This window comes from Apium graveolens, chromosome 2 (assembly GCF_009905375.1).
Source record: "Apium graveolens cultivar Ventura chromosome 2, ASM990537v1, whole genome shotgun sequence".
Taxonomy (NCBI): domain Eukaryota; kingdom Viridiplantae; phylum Streptophyta; class Magnoliopsida; order Apiales; family Apiaceae; genus Apium; species Apium graveolens.
The window spans coordinates 20,748,585-20,766,245 of NC_133648.1; the positions used below are offsets into that span (position 1 = coordinate 20,748,585).

General features: G+C 33.5%; 2 protein-coding genes across 3 annotated transcripts; both read right to left on the reverse strand.

Moving 5' to 3' along the window:
• Positions 1 to 268: 268 nt before the first annotated feature.
• LOC141707093 (UDP-glycosyltransferase 74E2-like) lies at positions 269 to 3,483 on the reverse strand. 2 transcript variants are annotated; one of them, XM_074510079.1, is made up of 4 exons: positions 3,363 to 3,483; positions 3,234 to 3,277; positions 1,765 to 2,431; positions 269 to 1,148 (listed from the first exon to the last, which is right to left on the reverse strand). In XM_074510079.1, the coding sequence occupies exons 3-4, from the start codon at positions 2,401 to 2,403 to the stop codon at positions 411 to 413; spliced, it is 1,377 nt and encodes a 458-aa protein (XP_074366180.1). In that variant the 5' UTR covers positions 2,404 to 2,431; positions 3,234 to 3,277; positions 3,363 to 3,483; the 3' UTR covers positions 269 to 410. The 2 variants fall into 2 exon arrangements, with proteins under 2 accessions (XP_074366180.1, XP_074366179.1); XM_074510078.1 differs by lacking the exons at positions 3,234 to 3,277; positions 3,363 to 3,483 and having other exon boundaries at positions 1,765 to 2,539.
• A 75-nt stretch (positions 3,484 to 3,558) lies between these two features.
• LOC141707092 (uncharacterized) lies at positions 3,559 to 17,136 on the reverse strand. The gene is made up of 18 exons (XM_074510077.1): positions 16,812 to 17,136; positions 13,730 to 13,930; positions 13,048 to 13,143; positions 12,661 to 12,713; positions 12,447 to 12,543; positions 12,256 to 12,329; positions 11,675 to 11,792; positions 10,399 to 10,509; positions 9,898 to 9,974; positions 8,143 to 8,209; positions 6,398 to 6,463; positions 5,740 to 5,847; positions 5,529 to 5,659; positions 5,333 to 5,399; positions 5,156 to 5,223; positions 4,989 to 5,073; positions 4,291 to 4,361; positions 3,559 to 4,179 (listed from the first exon to the last, which is right to left on the reverse strand). Exons 1-18 carry the CDS (start codon positions 16,959 to 16,961, stop codon positions 3,771 to 3,773), a joined length of 2,049 nt encoding a protein of 682 aa, XP_074366178.1. The 5' UTR covers positions 16,962 to 17,136; the 3' UTR covers positions 3,559 to 3,770.
• Positions 17,137 to 17,661: the final 525 nt, after the last annotated feature.

The window sequence follows — 17,661 nt, forward strand, 5'->3', positions numbered from 1 at the left end:
TACGATACATGTGCATAACATAAGTAAAGTATTTAAATACGTTTTTCTCGATTAATCAATGATTGCTCATTTGCATATTCTTTCTTTAGTACAAGGTCACATGAACACCAAGGTTGATCTCAATACCAGCAATTTATGTGTTGGAATCAAATCAAATCCTTGACCTTGTGAAACACATGACAGGGCCATTCACTTGAGATAGAGGTCATTGGCACTAATTAGCAATTTAGCATCTTCTAATATAACATACAACAAAGAGGTAACTTAACATCAAATGTTAAATGTTAAACATTGACTACATGAAAGATCCACATGTAAAAAGACCTTCAAATTTTCAAATTACAGTTTATAAAATAGTTCCTTTAATCCAATCATTCCAAGACTAGTCGGAGCAATAAAAAGTAAAAACATCATGATTTTGAATGTTGAGTGAAGCTAGCAACAAATTCATTGATGCTCATATCTGAACTTCCACCTTCTCTCACTGCTTCCCTTGCCATTTCCATCCATCTCTTCGAAGTTTTCTTTATTTCCTTACCTTTCTCTCCATCCATGACTTCTCTTATACAATGCTCAACCATCTCTCCCTTAAAAACACCATTTTTATCTATATCTACTTTCACTCCTATCCTCCACACATCTGCAACAAATTTAGCATTAGTGCCTTGGTCCGTCCATATCGGTATTGCCACCATTGGCACCCCTAGACATAGTGCCTCTAAAGTTGAATTCCATCCACAATGTGTTACAAAACATCCTAAGGCCTTGTGTGCCAAAACTTCCATTTGTGAGCACCATTGGACTACTAATCCTTTTCCGGAGGTTTCCTCCATGAATCCTTTAGGCAATTTACCTTCTTCGGATGCTCTAACAACCCATAGAAAATGCTTTCCACTCTGTTTTATGCCATAAGTCAGTTCTTGCATTTGTACATCATCTAGTTGTGCCATACTCCCAAATGACACATAAATGACAGAATGATCTTGTTGGTCATTTAGCCAATTCATGCAAGAATCTATGTTGGCTTTAAACATTTGAAGGCCAGTATCAGTTTCATCCTCTACTGTTTTCTGATTGTTCAGGTACTTACTTGGAATGGTTGGTCCGATTGCTCTCAGCCGTAAATGTTTGGACATCCATTGAATGACCTGTGCAATGCATAACAATAAATTTCATCACCAAAATAAAAGTATTTTGCTAGAGCATAATTATAGAGTTATAGTTCAACTAAAAATATTGATGCATTCAGAAAGATAAAAAACCACCTCCACCGTAATAGTTGACTGCACACATTAATATCTGATACATCAGAATGAACAATACAATTTTAACTTTATACCATTTAACCATGATATAAATCAATTTGGAACAATTGTCTCTCGCCTGAGTGTGCCTGAGAGTCGAGTTTCGTTTTACTCTACAATATGTCACCCCGGGTAGGATAGCAAGATTGCAGGGTTCCCAGATATAGGACTCGTTGATAGCCTAGTGGCAATGATGATTTCCCTTGGAGTACTACTTCATAGATTAGTGGGAAGGTAATTTCCCTCCTGTTCTAGTTCTCATTCTCCCCTTCACTCTCCGTATTAATACATAACATTTCAAATAAAGAATAGAAAAAGGATTGCTGAATGACAAAATAGCTGTAGCAACTATTACTAATGCAAATTAAATTTTCATGGTATGAAAATTATAATTTTTTACGTAATGACAGGAACAACTTCAGTCTATCCAAATCTTGACGATCTACAATTTACCACGTACCTCTTCTTCCAACTCGTAAAAAGTGTTGCAAAGCACCCAATCCACTTTATCAATATCCAGAAACTGATTCACCACCATATTGCGGGTAGCTGGATATGACCCTGGATTGTGAATAAATGATGGCACGTCCAGTGGTTCTAACACCGGAAGTCCAGGCACCGAAACTCTATCAACAACAGGAAGTTTAATCAGCCCTTGTTTGACATGGTAATATATGTTGTCCACAGCACATGACTGAGTGAAAAAAATTGCTCCAACTAGTCCAGAAGATTTCACAACATCAAGAACCCAACTCATTAGAGAGTCATAAACAATACAATCAACTGGAAAGCCTGTCGAATTCAGTTTTTCAATCAACTTTTTTAGAGTTTCAGATCCAACTTGTTTAAATCTAGCAAAATAAACCTCAAGGCTCTCTGCAGAAGCTTTACCCTCTACATCGTATCCGTCTGAAATCGTTTCAACTGGCATAGAACCAGACAATTGTTGGAAAGAATTGAACATAAATTTCGTAGTAACAAGTGTGACTTTGATTCCCTTGGAAACCAAGGTCTTCGAAAACTGGTGCATGGGGTTTATGTGACCCTGCAGTGGATATGGGAAGACTAGACAATGAGCAGGTCTTGCCTCTTGTGCCATTTTCAAAAATGCTCAACTTGTGTACAATCTGCACTACATAAATCTTAGTCCTGTTTATATAGTAAAAATGTGCAATGACATTGAAACCTAATAAGGAAAATATTAAGAAAATTTTCTGAAAAGATACCATACATTGCCAGATAGAGTAATGAGTAGTATTTAACTACATACTTAGCTGGTTCAATTTTCTCCATATTAGGCTTATAATATTCTATAAAGAACAAATAATTCCTTTTTTTAAAGCTTACTTCTTCCAATCATAAATTATTTGATTTGTCCTTATAAATGTTCTTTTTAAATAATTAGGATGATATATTTTTACAAATAAGTATATGTTCAACTACATCATAATTGAATAAGAATTGAACTGGGACGATAAGACATAAACCGTCTTTTGTCCTAGTTTAAGGTACTTGCGTCTGAAAGCACGATTCATAAATGGCCTAATAAAGGAGACCCGAATCTAACAATATACAAATGTGTAGTTGTGGAAGATTAAATTTGAGGAAGAAAAGCCAAACAAAAACACATGCAGATAAAGTAGAGAAAGAAAACTCGTCCAACCAAATAAAAAGGATTTGGGGGGTTACTATTGTGGATATTTTACTTGTTTTCTTGTCACCATTATGATCCAGACTATTATTATTATTTTTGCTAAATACCAGACAGCAGACAGTTAGTGTTGTATAACAATCAATGAAAAAGATATATATTCAAAAATAATAAGTGGGATATACTGGTATTGAAATGTTAGGTTGGTCAATGGAGATGCAGGAACTATAAAACGGAATGAAAATTGATTTATCATAAAATAATAAGAAGGTACTAACCTTTCAATTGCTTTGGGGGGCGATTATGAGTTTTGTGTGTTTGTCTTGTGATCATGTGAAGGAAGAAAAATGTTAGTTAGAGAAACGCCAAGTTGCTAATTGAAACAAGTTTCAAGACAATGGAATTACCAAAAAATATGGGGAGCCTTACACGCATGCATGTATCTGAAACAATGAAGTTCATTTAGTTTCTGATCAATCAGAGAATTCATCACAGGGAAAAAAATAAACAAATAAAACATCTACGAGTGTCCCTGAATCGTTTCGAGAAATCGGTTGTAACGTAACATCATTGTTACGAAAAATACTACAAGAGAGCAGAGACTTCCACAACTTTGTTTTAGATATAGAAGTATCTTGTACAAGTTTTAAGAATATACAACACGGTCAAATGTATCGCAACTGTATGGTTACCTGAATAATTCACATAACATGTCCATCAATTGTTACAACAAACAGGGTTCATAAAACTATAGGACATCAAGTACTTTCTCTAATTGTACTAAGTTTATTAATATGAACTCCATTTCTATTAATTTACTTGCTACTTGTCGTTTCATCGGATCTCAGTTCCCTTTCAAGCTCATCGAATTCCCAGTCACCAATTTCATCTGCCATATTAACCTTTCCAAACTCAGACTCTAACTTTGCTAATTCCGCCTCAGTGTCCAGAACTTGCTCCGACTTGGTTGAAGGTGAATCTGAGTGTTTATTTTTCTTACTTTCAGGTGACTTTGCGACCTCTGTTGTCTCTGGATGATTCACTTCCAGATTCTCACTAGATAGAGTTTCTTCCTCGTTGGATAGAGCTTCTGCTTTGTTGATGGAAGTTTCTGCATTGTTTTCTGGAGTTTCCAACTCTAAAGTTGGTCTCTCAATCGCTTCAAATTCCACCTTTAATTTTTCTATATTATCAAGGAGTTCTTTGATTATTGTATCTTCTTTCCTGAAAAAATTGGAGGACAAACATCAGCACAATTGAAACTTATACAACAAATAAAATTACTGTACATATACATCAGATTAGCACAATATAATCTCATTCTCATGGCAGTACCTGGAATGTGTTCCTTGTTGAGAATAGAACTGCTCCTTAATGTTATCCACTACACTAAAAGTCGTTATAATCTGCAATCGGGTAAAGATGGCACAAAAAAATTACTAGTGCTCACTAAAGCTCTATTATACATGTTACTGACAGAAACCAATAAACTTTGATGTCATATATCATTCACCAGATACGTAAATTGTTTCAAGAAATTGTAGAATATCAAGGAAATAGGGACTGGGATCAAATACAACACAGACTGAGAAATTATAGACAGTCAATTATTTCTATATGGGATAAGGAAGGATAAAGGTAGCACATCCAGTAAAACAAGCAGTGCACATAATTTTTTAAGTAATAGGCATATACATATAGTGCAAAACAGTTCACAACAACCAATACCAGACTGTAATTAGTGGCTTTTAGTGCAACACGCATACACTTGTAATCTTCAATTGATATAGAAATCAATGCATAAACAGGTATTCACAAGGTACAAGCTATGAAGTTACATGTACTTGTTTCTACTCAAAAAATAGAGCACAATTATTTAATCTATCCACATGCCAGTCTGATGTTCTTTAATTTTAGATGCAAATGATACCTACAATGATGAGATGCTAACAAACACGTTGAAGTTTCATTCATTAAGTGGCATAACAGTGGACACTATATCAACATTCGAATATATAGAATCTTTTAATGACCTTCGCTTCATAGTCCAGATATTCCTCCTCAAGATTTTTCCTTGGGTGTACTTCTTTGGAATCAATAACAGATGGCTCTGTTGACCTGTCTTATGTGACAACATCAAGAACCTTATCAAATTAACCTAAAGATTTATTTAACATAAAAAGTAATACAAGAACTTTACCCGTCATTTAAACTCTTCAAATTCTCTACGAATTTTTCGATACGATCAATTGAAGGCTTCAAACCATTCTGTAGAGACATTAAAAAGTTACAAGGAGAAAATTTGAAAAGGGGAGTTGAGACCACACCAATCATATCATCTGGAAGTTTGAGTTTTTCGAGGAGATCTAAACAATACCTGGTATGTAGAAAGGAGTCGAATGACCAAGTTTACAAAATAATTCTCGTGCCTCTCCAGTTCAACACTTGAAAATGCATAATCAATTAGTTAACAACAGAACTTTACACAATACATAGTCTTAATGTGACAATGTCTATAGCATAACAACAAGATTATTGACATGACTAAAACTAATAGATATTCAGGTACATACCTGACCTCCTTTTCCTTAGTTTCCGTGCTTGAGGATTGCAAAGCCCAAGTATCTTCCAAGAAGTTCGTCCAAGTACGAAGAACATCTGCTTCTTGTGCACAGGATCCCACAGATCTTGACATCTCATCTTCCTAGTGTAAAATAATAAGTATAAACACAATCTTAGAAAGCTGACAAAGAAAGCATAAGCAAAAAGAAGTACATACAGTACCTTTATTTTCAGGTGTGCAACAATTTGATCATTAGCCTCATAAAACTGGTCCCTTTCTTCCCTTGCATTGCGTAGCCGCGCATTAGCAGCTGCCAATGAGATGTTAACCTATGAAATTCGAAGTGTTAAAATAATCTTTAGAATTATGCATACTATGACTGAATTCTAAAAAAAAGTTCTTCATCCTTGGAACTACGAAAAATATGAGGTGATTCTTTTCTTATTACCAAACGAAGCATCTATTTCTTTGTAAAACAAGTAAAAATTTAAATTCAGAAGACCAAGTGATTCAGAAGTTCATCAGACAAGTTGACATTTGCTCATAATGTATTCCATGACATTACAAAAACACCTTCTCTACGTGAAATTGGGGCAAAGTCCGGGTACATCTCACCCTTACCAGACCCTACTTGCGAGTGGAACATACTGGGTATGTTTAACTTGGCATGTATTCAAGAATTTAGCAAGGCAAAAGGATTCTAAGGTTAGCATTATTTAGTGATAAAGGTTTCAACGTAAACAAGGGTCAAGGATGAAAATCTAAAAGAGTTTGCAAGGATAAGTGAATGTTTTCAGGAGCTCAGCTGTGAACTGCAAGATCATAATACATCATTTAATATGAGAAATAAATACTGGAAACACTGGAAATAGTGATAACCTTCTTCAATGCAGCTTCTAGTTCATCTCTCTGCTTCTCCAGATCAGCAACTTCAGCACTTATCTCCTGAAAGGAAACCATATATATCTAATCTTAAAAAACCTCAAACAAGACTTAGAAAATCTAGCAGGATAGAATTTTAAAACAATTTGTTGATTATAAAAATAATAAAATGTATGGTTTGGGAGCAGGTCTGCCTGAAATGAAAATATATAAATGTTACAAGTCCTTTACATAAATCTGGTGAATTTCTAATAAGTGCTCTCCGTAACACCTAAAGCAAAAGTTACATGTTCATGTTTGTGTGTAATTCCACATAAAATAAACTTACATAACACCTAAAATCTTTTCAAGTTTGCAGTGTTTTCATCAACCAAAGTACATAAAATACTCGGGGAATGTAAGAGTAGATGTTAGCAGACATTTTTGTTCCCATTACAAAGACCAAAATCCACTCAATGAAGTTGTGGACGTAAGTAACTGAGCATCAATTACTAAATAGCAAATTCTCTGATAATTAGCATGGTGCATTCGAGATCTATTCAGAGTCATTTTCCTGATTAGACATTTTGGGGCCAATATGGCTTCTGAAAAAAAATTTATTACCCTTTAAAAAAAAGATGATAAGGTTTTCAAAAGGTCCATATTCCTAAGTTAACATTAAATTGATTGCCAACATAACAAAAAAGAAAAATATCTGATTATTAATCTAAGGTTGGGAATGGTTGAAGGGACAGTCAGACAGATATATCAAAAATAGTTTTTATAAATCTTTTATTAATATGACACATCACAAGTAACTTGGACAACCCATGAAAGATACAGTTTCTAAATGTCTGTTTTTCCATGTACCATCCAATACTTTAACAAGTAACTAGTCATATACATATTGACTAGTTCAGTAACAGTTGGATATGCCACCGGCTACACCTATAAATAGCGAGCTTGGCCATAGAGAAGCAATTAATGAGCCTAAAGGCTTGCTTAGAGCACTGCACATGATGCGTCTTCCATTGAGTTCTCTAAAAAAATATCAAAAATAATGTAACAATTGAGATTGTGTCCTACCCCGCCATTGACATTTGCACGTGTTTGACAAAACCACATATCACTTATTAGTAACTTATTTTTTTAAAAGAAAAAATCATATTTACAAAAAATATATATATAAAAATTTAAAATCAAATCTTATTTTCAAAATAAAAAAGTAAATTACTTATTTTTCAGAAATAAGAGTTGCCAACGGGCACTTTAGCCAGAGTACCTACCTCTTTTAAACAATATATAACAAAAATACAAATCGTATGCTCAAACTCCAGTGTTCATAAACTTCAGTTGTGAAAACAATAGACTTTTACCTTCTCAGAAGGTAGTTCCCTCTCTTTACCGTTAGTTGACATCGAATGAAATCATATAATCCTTCCATTGTAAAAATTCATGGCATATTCCTTGGTCACACTACTGTACTAGTTCTTTCATAAATACACAGTAGGGTTAATTTCCCGGACTACTTTAGTATCTAGCATAGCTAATATATGCAATAATCTTATCCTGTTTGAGAGAGGATATTTCTTATTTTGCAAATACTTTGGGATTTTTTATACCATGGTGTCTATGCAACAAGAAAATAAACTTTTTAAAATGCATTTATGAGGTGCACAGTTGCGCAATATAGGGAATGATCTTGCAATGCTAAAAGAAGCCAAAGTTGTTATACAGTTATGCTATTTAGAAATTCATGGTACCTTCTCTATTTCATCAACTTCACTTGTTTTTATAACGCGAAATTTCAATGCCTCTTCTTTCTGCACTCTGACAAGATAAAATAAATCAAAATAAACATCAAAGTTCAAAGACATGCACTGTTCTAATATGAACATGTACCAAACAGAAGCTAAATGTGAGCATCCAAATGGACAATGCGATGGTGCTTCAAGTAACAGACCCACAATCTAGTGTTTCTATCAGGCATTTCATGCAATTCTTATGGTAATTAAAACCTGGCACTCAAGATGAAGAGACGGATTGATTGGGACTTCACAGAGTTTCTACCTATATGCCAGATTGCAAGGAATACCTATACTCAGCTTAAATCTACATAATGAAAGATGTAAAAAACTGGTAGAAGTACAGAGTTGGTAACGGTCAACATGCCAAGAAATGTAGTTCGGGAGTTCCAACAGTACAACCAGGTACTCTATAAAATGAAAACATTTATTACTTTGCATATATTTCTATATGGGCATGAAAAACTGGCAATCTGTAGCTAGCACAAAAGCTGAATTCCCTACTAACGGACCAACTAAAACCTCCCCTGAGAAACTTACATCGTGTTCTGTTGGGGTGCACGAAATCAGAAGGAAATGGAATGCAATAGTACTACTTTGTGAGTAAATGTTTCTAATTTTCAATCTCGACTCCATTCAAGTTCTAGCAGTCTAAAGTAGAGGCCACAACCCACCAATTTGAAAAAAAATGCTCCATTCTCCTTTTAACTCATCTCCCCTGTGAACATCATCATTAAAACTTTGCACTCCTATGTTCACTAACATCTACCACCTCTAATCTGGCCCTAGTAATGAGTTTTAGATCGAATAACCTTTTCCAACTCAAAACCTTGCATATTCAAGTTAAATACATCAAACACCTTATCCTTATTAACATTGATGGCCATTTTTCCCGCTCCGCCCCACCTTTATCCGATATAAGCTCCGTTCGGGACAGGGACTTGGAAAGGAACGATCTTTCTTTTAGTTGTTGAATTTCTCTTTGATTGATCAATGTGTGAAATTCCGAATCCTCATTACTAATGGAATCCAAAGGATCTTTGGATTGATCAGAAGATCCTTTCAATTGGCTAGAAGACCTCTTTTTTCCGATCCAGTTCCTCCACCAGCACGAACCCCAGTTAGATTCAGGCATGCTACAGTTTTTAGTTATTGGGAGAACCTAAGTTACCTGACACTTAACCCAACACAAAGGTCATGTTTCTAACAAGTCGTCTCTATTCTTTGAATTGAGTCATCTCCATTTCTGTCATTAAGGGATCATAATTCATGATAATTCATCAACGAAGAAAGACCAATAGACTTTACATAAGTGAGTATGTTCGTGAATCGAGAGATGTGAACCTATATATAAATATATATATATATATATATAATAAATTTTTATTGGTTATTCACACGGTCATTAGCTCCATTACACGGTCAAGACCTCCACTTCAATTACAAAAAAATCACTCCAAAAAACAGGATAAAAGGGAGGTAAAGTGATTACAGTCTTTCCGAACAAATTTTTGATCCAAATATACCATTCTATCCTCAGTTTTCTTATTTACATCAACATTCCCTCTAGTTTCACATCTCGTCAAGTCACTCTATTTAAAAAAAGTGAGGTAATACATGATTAATTAAGCTACTGAGATATAGCATAAACCACTTGACAGAAAACACTTGCATTCAGTGTGGATTAAACATGCTATTAGAACTGTTTTGTACCTTTGTTCTGAGATGCGCTTCTCAGTTTTTGTTGTGGAGCTAGCCAGAGATTCGGACAAAACTTTTAGCTTATCAACCTGCACAAGTTGCAATTAAAATTTATGTAGTTACCATAATCTTACTGTCTAATGATGAAAAATTGGTCAAGTCTAAAAAGAAACAATAATAAGTCATGAGAACGGTATCTTTTATGTGCCCACCACCTCTATACAAATTCGAATAACAATGTTTATGATTAAATCAGTGAACTGATAAATAAACTATTTACATATAAGCACATGATACAACACATCTAAAGAATATATTGTACACTCGACAAAGCTCCAACCTCATTGGGACATATAAGGAAAAGAGAAATTATCTGAAATATATTTAACTAAATGCAGTTGTATGAACAGGCTGGCACAAAAAAAATGTGAACGAGAAAGGCATCCACGGCACAAGAATGTTTGACATAGGAACTGTGTATATAAATGACATATATCAAAGAATAAACTTCACCTTTTGAGTATGAACCTCAAGGGAGTCTCCAGTGGCAAGAGATTTCTTCTTTAGTAAAAGCCCTTCTAATCTGGAGCATATTCTTACATGGGCAAGAGCTTCTTTTAGATCCTACTTACGTAACATCACAATCAAACACTCAATAAGTACTACCACTTAAAAAAACAAAAAAAAAATATTATTCTATTCAATGTGTCCTTTTTCTTAATTTAGTGATATGCACAATAACAGGAGGGCCAACAACCACATTGATATATTGCGCTCTAATACGCGAGGTGGGTAAATTATCGTCCAAACATCTGAAATTAAATTAGGTTTCTGATTTTGATTTTTTTATGATAATATATGATCAGCATGCTATCATTGCTCTTGCTCTGGGTCTCGGGTTCATTTGTACCTTTTGTAGTAATTGTTCGCTATTTCCTGAAATCCAATTTTGGATTTAAATACTGGATGATACACGCCAGATTTATACAAGTTATATATCAAATCTAACCCCATTTATTTCTATTTTGTAATGATCTGTCCTTGACTAATAGTATGAGTGATTTTTTATTTAAATGTTGCTAAGCTCTGCTTTTACTGTGATTGTAGAGAGGAGTGATTATTAGAAATGTAGCCACAAAGAAGGATTGCTTTGATGGAAAGATACAAGACACTTAAAGAACGTCAACGTAGAACTCAAAGCCTTCAATCGATATCTCAAGACCTATAGCTGGAAAGAGGCAAACTCAAGACCTTTACTTGAAAACGCAAGGCCTTTACATGCACAAGAGTGAAACTCAAGGTCTTTATCCTGAGTCTCAAGGCCTTGGAATTCGAAGTAATTTGGAGTTTTGAGGCTTTCCTGATTGAGTTTGTAAAACTTTCTTAAATCTTTTGAAACACTTAAGATAGCTCATGCATATATAACAACATTATTGTTAGGGTTTTAAAGGAGGTTTGTACCATTGATAGCCGTAGTACATACATAAACACATAGCTTATAGTGACGCAGAGAAATCAGAGAAATTATCTTTTCAAAACTCATATGTGGCTAACATCTGATCCAAATACAATGCTTCTTAATGCAAGGAAAATTATTTCAAAGTTGGCTACCAATTAGTGGTCCTAAAGACGTATACATTCAAGTAGCTTGTGGGGCTTACTCAAATATGGCAAAATGAATGGTCGAATCTCAAAAGTTAAGGAGAATTAAGCAGGCAAAATATTTAGACTTCACTTTGCAGTATAATAGTGGAGCCAAGGAAACTAAAACAGTTGCAACCAGGTTCACCTCTATTGTGGAAACAGTTGTTCCTTTGGATGATGTTTCATGGCCTTCGCCTTTAGCCTCTGCTCTTGCCACTATTTCATCAAGCTTTTTCTTCAGCAAAGAAGCTTCAACATCTATTCTGTGGGGAGAAAATAAATCATTATACAGAATAACTCAAATTTATTTTGTTCAATCAAAGTTATGATAGGCAATTCCCTACAAGTATGGAAAAGTCAAGCATGTGATATCTATAATTTAATCTGGTAATCGCAAGAATTCGAATTTGCAAATAAACTCAATAGGGTTTTATTTAACACTGAAATTGTGTTCCATATAATATCATTTCTGAATATTCATAATGTCCTTATGTGAAGGGAATAGAAATTATATATCTATATATATGTGTGTGTGTAACGGTTTCTAAGCAACAGATGGAATTTTTCAGATGAATGGTTCAATCAACATATGGTATGTAACGTAACATGACGAAGAACAAATCCTTTTAAGTTACAACCCATGCCAAATAGTATCAGTACATAATCCATGACCATAAAAACATAGTTGGAGAAATAGAAAATCCAAAAAATAGTGTCACTTTTAACCTTCCAATATCGGCATTCATCTTTAATCCTGATATAGCACTTTGTGCAAACTGGAGAAGTTCCTCCCGCTTGACCTAGGAAAGATAGAAGTTGATTGAGTTATCTGCCTATTCTCTATAGGAAATGAACATGCCTTTCACGTTAAATGACTACATTTTTACATTATAATAGTTACATTTAAGAAGTTTTACCAGCACTTCGTCTTTGTAGCTAGAAAATGCTTTGGACAGATCCTGAATACTGCTCACTATTGCATGATGAAATTCTTTCCCGCCAGTAAGACAGAACCTGAATATTTCAACCATATCATTTAGTTGGCCCTTCATATACATTTTTAATAAGAAAAATTGGGTCAAAATACTTAGAACTGGATGCTATACCAACTATAATATTTAGAAAGCTTACCCAAACAGCAGTAGGAGTAGAGGAACTTCTTCCTCATTTGGTGCTTCAAGTATCTGAAACAAACAAAAGATTTTGTCAGTGTCAAGAACAGCAAAATTGCAGTTGATTCAAGGTTATGTACTTTATTTCAGTACGCTATTCTTCTGATCAAAGAGACAAAAGCAACTGCATTCATGAGGGAAATTTTACATTTTGCGCTCCACTTCCAGAAACAATATGTAGTATAGAAATTGCTAGCTATAATTATTGCTAGTTTTGCCAGTACTCAACCAAGCTTAAAGGGTTTTCTGTAGAACACGCATTTCAAATATTTTTACATTAAAACAAATATTGTAAACAATTCTGATTATATTTAGAAGATACTAATAAAAAAAATAGTTCTTATACCATTGATATAGTGATTCCCTCCAAAGCTTGACTATAAAGGAATACATCACGAAAATTCAGTGGCTCACCACCCAAGTCATAGTCGAAATACAAAACCTGTAATCAATAGCAAAGAACCAATCAAATGAATTTATCAAAAGAGAGATTAATCTTCAGACAATTTCAAATCTAACAAAAAGTATTAAAGGCTGGAAACAGAATAATGGATATGAGAGAGCCTCTTTTTAAGTTCTATTGAATAATAAATCAAGCTGATATGTTTAATTAAAGATGTAATTAACTCACACTTACCCTATTCTGAATGCTGGATCTAAGAATTCTCAAAGACCTTAAAAGTCAAACTAACCACCCCACACACAAAAACAATCTGGAGGAAAGAGCTATCCAAATCTTTGTTGCTAACAATAAGTAGTAATCTCTCTCAACTTTTTAAATACAAACTGTAATGTTATAAACCGTAAATCAAATAACCAAAGAATCAAGTCAGGTTCTGGATACAGGACCAGCTAAAAGATACTACAAAGTAATTTAATCTTACAATAAACATGGTATCAAAACCAAAGAATCATACTTTATTTGACAAGTGATACTGATTAGCAGGTTAGTCAAGCAGATGAACAGAGGCTAAAGGTGTGGGCGAAATCAGAACCGAAAATATATCTAAAAATAAAAGGGTACTCACTGTAGATGGTTTTTTCTGATTTTCCTTTGCTTCTTCAGAAGGATAATGGTGCTCGAGACTCCTTTCTTTATAGTCCTCAGCTTCTTTAAGAGCTATCAACCACCTTTTTATCATCAGGGTCCTTTCTTGGCCCCGACAAGATACTGAAGCTTCTTCTAATCTTTTAACCGTCTGCTTAAAACTTTTGAAACTCTTGGCACCCTAGTATTGTGGAGAAAAATGTCATAAAAAGTCCATACTCAGTATAAAATTTCATCTGGTAATCAAGTCAGATAAAGCCAAATGTTTCCAGGAATAAGCTACATTTACTAAATAGAATAGGAATGGATCCATGTGACAAAATTTAGCTAAGTAAAAATTTAGGTAGAAACTACAACGGAGATTTAATTTGATATTGTGATTAAACCAAGAGATTATATGCACATGTGGAATGACAGTTCATGTAAATTTAATAGTGCACAAAACTATCATATACCACTGAGTATGGACACATGTCCCACCCTTATAATATTCTCAAATAAAATAATTTACTCATCTTAACTTGCACGCATCTTATGACTTGCAAATTATAACAATTTGATGAAAAACAGAAATAAAAAATTAATTTATATGTTATTAATTAGTTTATATTTAGTTAGTGAGAGATACGTGATGTATTTATTTACATGTTTAATATGTGAGGATAGAGTTTATTAAAAAAGTAGTTTATTTATAATAAAAGCCCGATTGTTTATGGGCCTTAGTTCATTAGGTTTAATACTAGGGTTTTATAGTATACATAAGTGATGTAATCCCCACATTATTACAAACCTTTTGATTATACACTTTTCTTGAAAATAATATTGTTTTTATTTTGGGGAATCTTATAATTCATTGCTTATCGATTATTATTCGCTTTCATATTCTGCCATGCATCAAAATTGCTTGATTAAAAGACGCAAAGACTACGCTCAACCAATTGGTCTTCAAAATCGAGGTGCAGGGTGGTAATTCTTTAACGATTACAAAAATATATAATATTAATTGTGACAGTAATTCTGCGTAGATTGCTACGAAGATAATATGTAACTGTGACAAAATATAGCGAGTACATTTACAATTTTTTGGTTGAAGATAAGAATACATCAAATTTACAATTTACAAATCTAATATTAAGTATCTAAATTTGTCACACGAATTTATATAATTATAAGTATATCGGGACAAAAAGCTGATTACCTTTTCATTAATTTTTAATTTGATTGTTAGTAATTTTGAGTGATTTATACATTTGAGATTAAAGATAAAACAAATGAACGAAAGACCAGTTGATGGAGATCAGACTTGTTATTTTATTATACAATTATATACATTTTAGAGCAAGTCCAATGCTAAATGCAAAATGGCTATAGCCATTGCTATAATTTGGCATCTTTTTGGTGCTAAAATAGAACTTAAACTCTAACGCTAGTTGCATTTTTGCAATCAAATAATTCCAAATTTAAATATATTTTTTTCTCTCTCCTAAATTTCAGTTCAAGCACACCACCAATATGCATTTCATTTATGGTTATTTGATGTTGTGGCTTAATGCATACATGCATCATTGGTAACAAATTTAGAACCATGTATGCATTTATTCATATTTGCCTCCAATTATAGAACAATTTGGAGTTAAGTTTTTTTAACGTTTGGTTCCAAATAATAGAAATGGAACCAATTTTAGCATTGCACTGGACTTTGCTCTTATATTAGCCAAACTGTTTCGGGCTTTGATTTATTATGTTTCAGGGCTTAGTTTGTTAGTAAGCTAGGGTTTATATATAGGTATATATACTGAACATGATACATTACCGCCTTGCTTTGTTAGCCCGTTGAGGTTTACATATCAGTATATATACATAACATGGTAGAAAATATTGTTTATGCTTTGATTATTTACTTTTTCTTGAGAACAAAATAAATGACTGTTCTTGGGATATACACATAAAATTTGCACTTTATTGGTGCTTTTACATGTTGTCCTGCATCACCGGTCCCCAACCAGTCTTTGGAAAAGCAGTCCTTCTCATAACTAGAGTTTTAGAAGAGAACCCGTCCTGGACTTGTTGAGGACTTTTTGGAATAATGGGGGATAATGTAACAAGCCTAACTAGGTGGTTTTCTACTCTTTTCCCTTTTACTTCTGTATTTTTCTAAAATTACTAAATTAAAAAAAAAATTCACAAAGGCATGTCTAATCAATAGCCTAAGCATCTCACCAATCAAGAATAGGTGGAAAAGCCTTGCCTCTCTTCTCTTAAAAATTAAAATCACGCCTTTGACAACACTGGATGATGCTCATGTATAACCATATTAATTTACAACTCTACATTCTACAACATAAAAACATATAATGTCTAATATTCATGTTACTTTGCTACCTATACAATTATCCATCACCTAATAGTTCTACTTTATAATTATTCATTAGACATATGTTGATCCTCTCCAATTAATTAGTTATCTTCTTTAACTATTCGTGTCCATAGTAATATTTTTTAAGATTGGCACTTTAGTTAAAAAAAGCTTTATAAATATAGACTTGCTATAAGTAGGCACTCATACACTAGATAAAATTAGACGATTAAGCTTAGGTTTTAGTGTTACCACGTTAGTACGCAAGTTTAGTAGACGAAAATTTCCTCCACCAAATATGGTCACGCTTCTACGACCTTTCATGTTTGTTAATTTAGGAAATTTTAATCTTATTTTAAACAGCTATAATGCAAGTTGCATTATAAATTTCACAAACTGCTGTTAACAGAATCTAATTTCACAACCGCTAACCGCTATAAATTGGTCATGCCTTCTTCCACCTTTCGTAATTTTTGCGTTTTAATCAATTTGTAAATGTCCTCTTAAATTTAGGAAATTGTAATCTATTATAAACCAGTATAATGCACTACAAGTTGTGATTCAGCTGCAGTCGTAAACTACATCAGCTCGTTCAATTGCAAAATCAATCTCATTATTCAGAGCTACAATCTACTTCCACATCAATTAAATCAGAACAAAATGCAAATAAAAGGAGGAGGAGAAGGAGAAAGCCGTTACAACTTACGATACGATCCTGAAGAAGCTTAGCGCCCTCAGCAACGGCTTGACCGGCTTGATGAACAACGGAATCAGTGTAATTCTTAACAGCACGACTCAGATTGCTCTTATTCCCAACCTCCACCGCTTTATTCATCGCCGATCGTAGCCACGCCATTTCACCAGAAACAATTTGTAACAAAATTGATAGAGGAGGATGATATGTATGAATAGGAGATGTGTGTTTAGTTGAGATGATAATTGTTTAAATTTGCGGTTTGTTAATTGGGGGAAGACTGGACAACAATAGTAGGAGCAAGTCGTGTTTGTTTACTGCCACTCCAAGTCTTGAACTAGCATATTCAAATTTTTTGTATACCCAATTACCAGTCAATAATGCTAATTATTATTTTAAACATAAATCGGGAAACAGAAAAAAAAATATTAAAAATAACAATTTTTTTGATATAAATGGCTAAAAATATCAATTCCAAAAGTGAATGTTTGAAAATACCGTTTTAAATACATATTTGTCATTTGAGTATCATGTTTTGTACTAGATATGCATTTGTCAAATGGGTATCCAATTTATTTTTTTTATTTTTTTAAAGATATGCTGGCAAATGCGTATCGTAACGGTAATATCCAAATTACAAATACGTATCTTTAGTAATTTTCTTAGATATCAAATTCTCAAATGCATATTACACTTATCCAATTACAAAATGCGTAACAAAAATGATATTTTCTGTCATATGTTTGAAAATGGGTATTTTCAGTTATTGCACCCAAAAAATAGATATTTTTAAACATCAGCCAGAATGCGATAGCCCCTCAATTATATATTTTATTTTTTCAATGCTTGACACGAGTTTTAA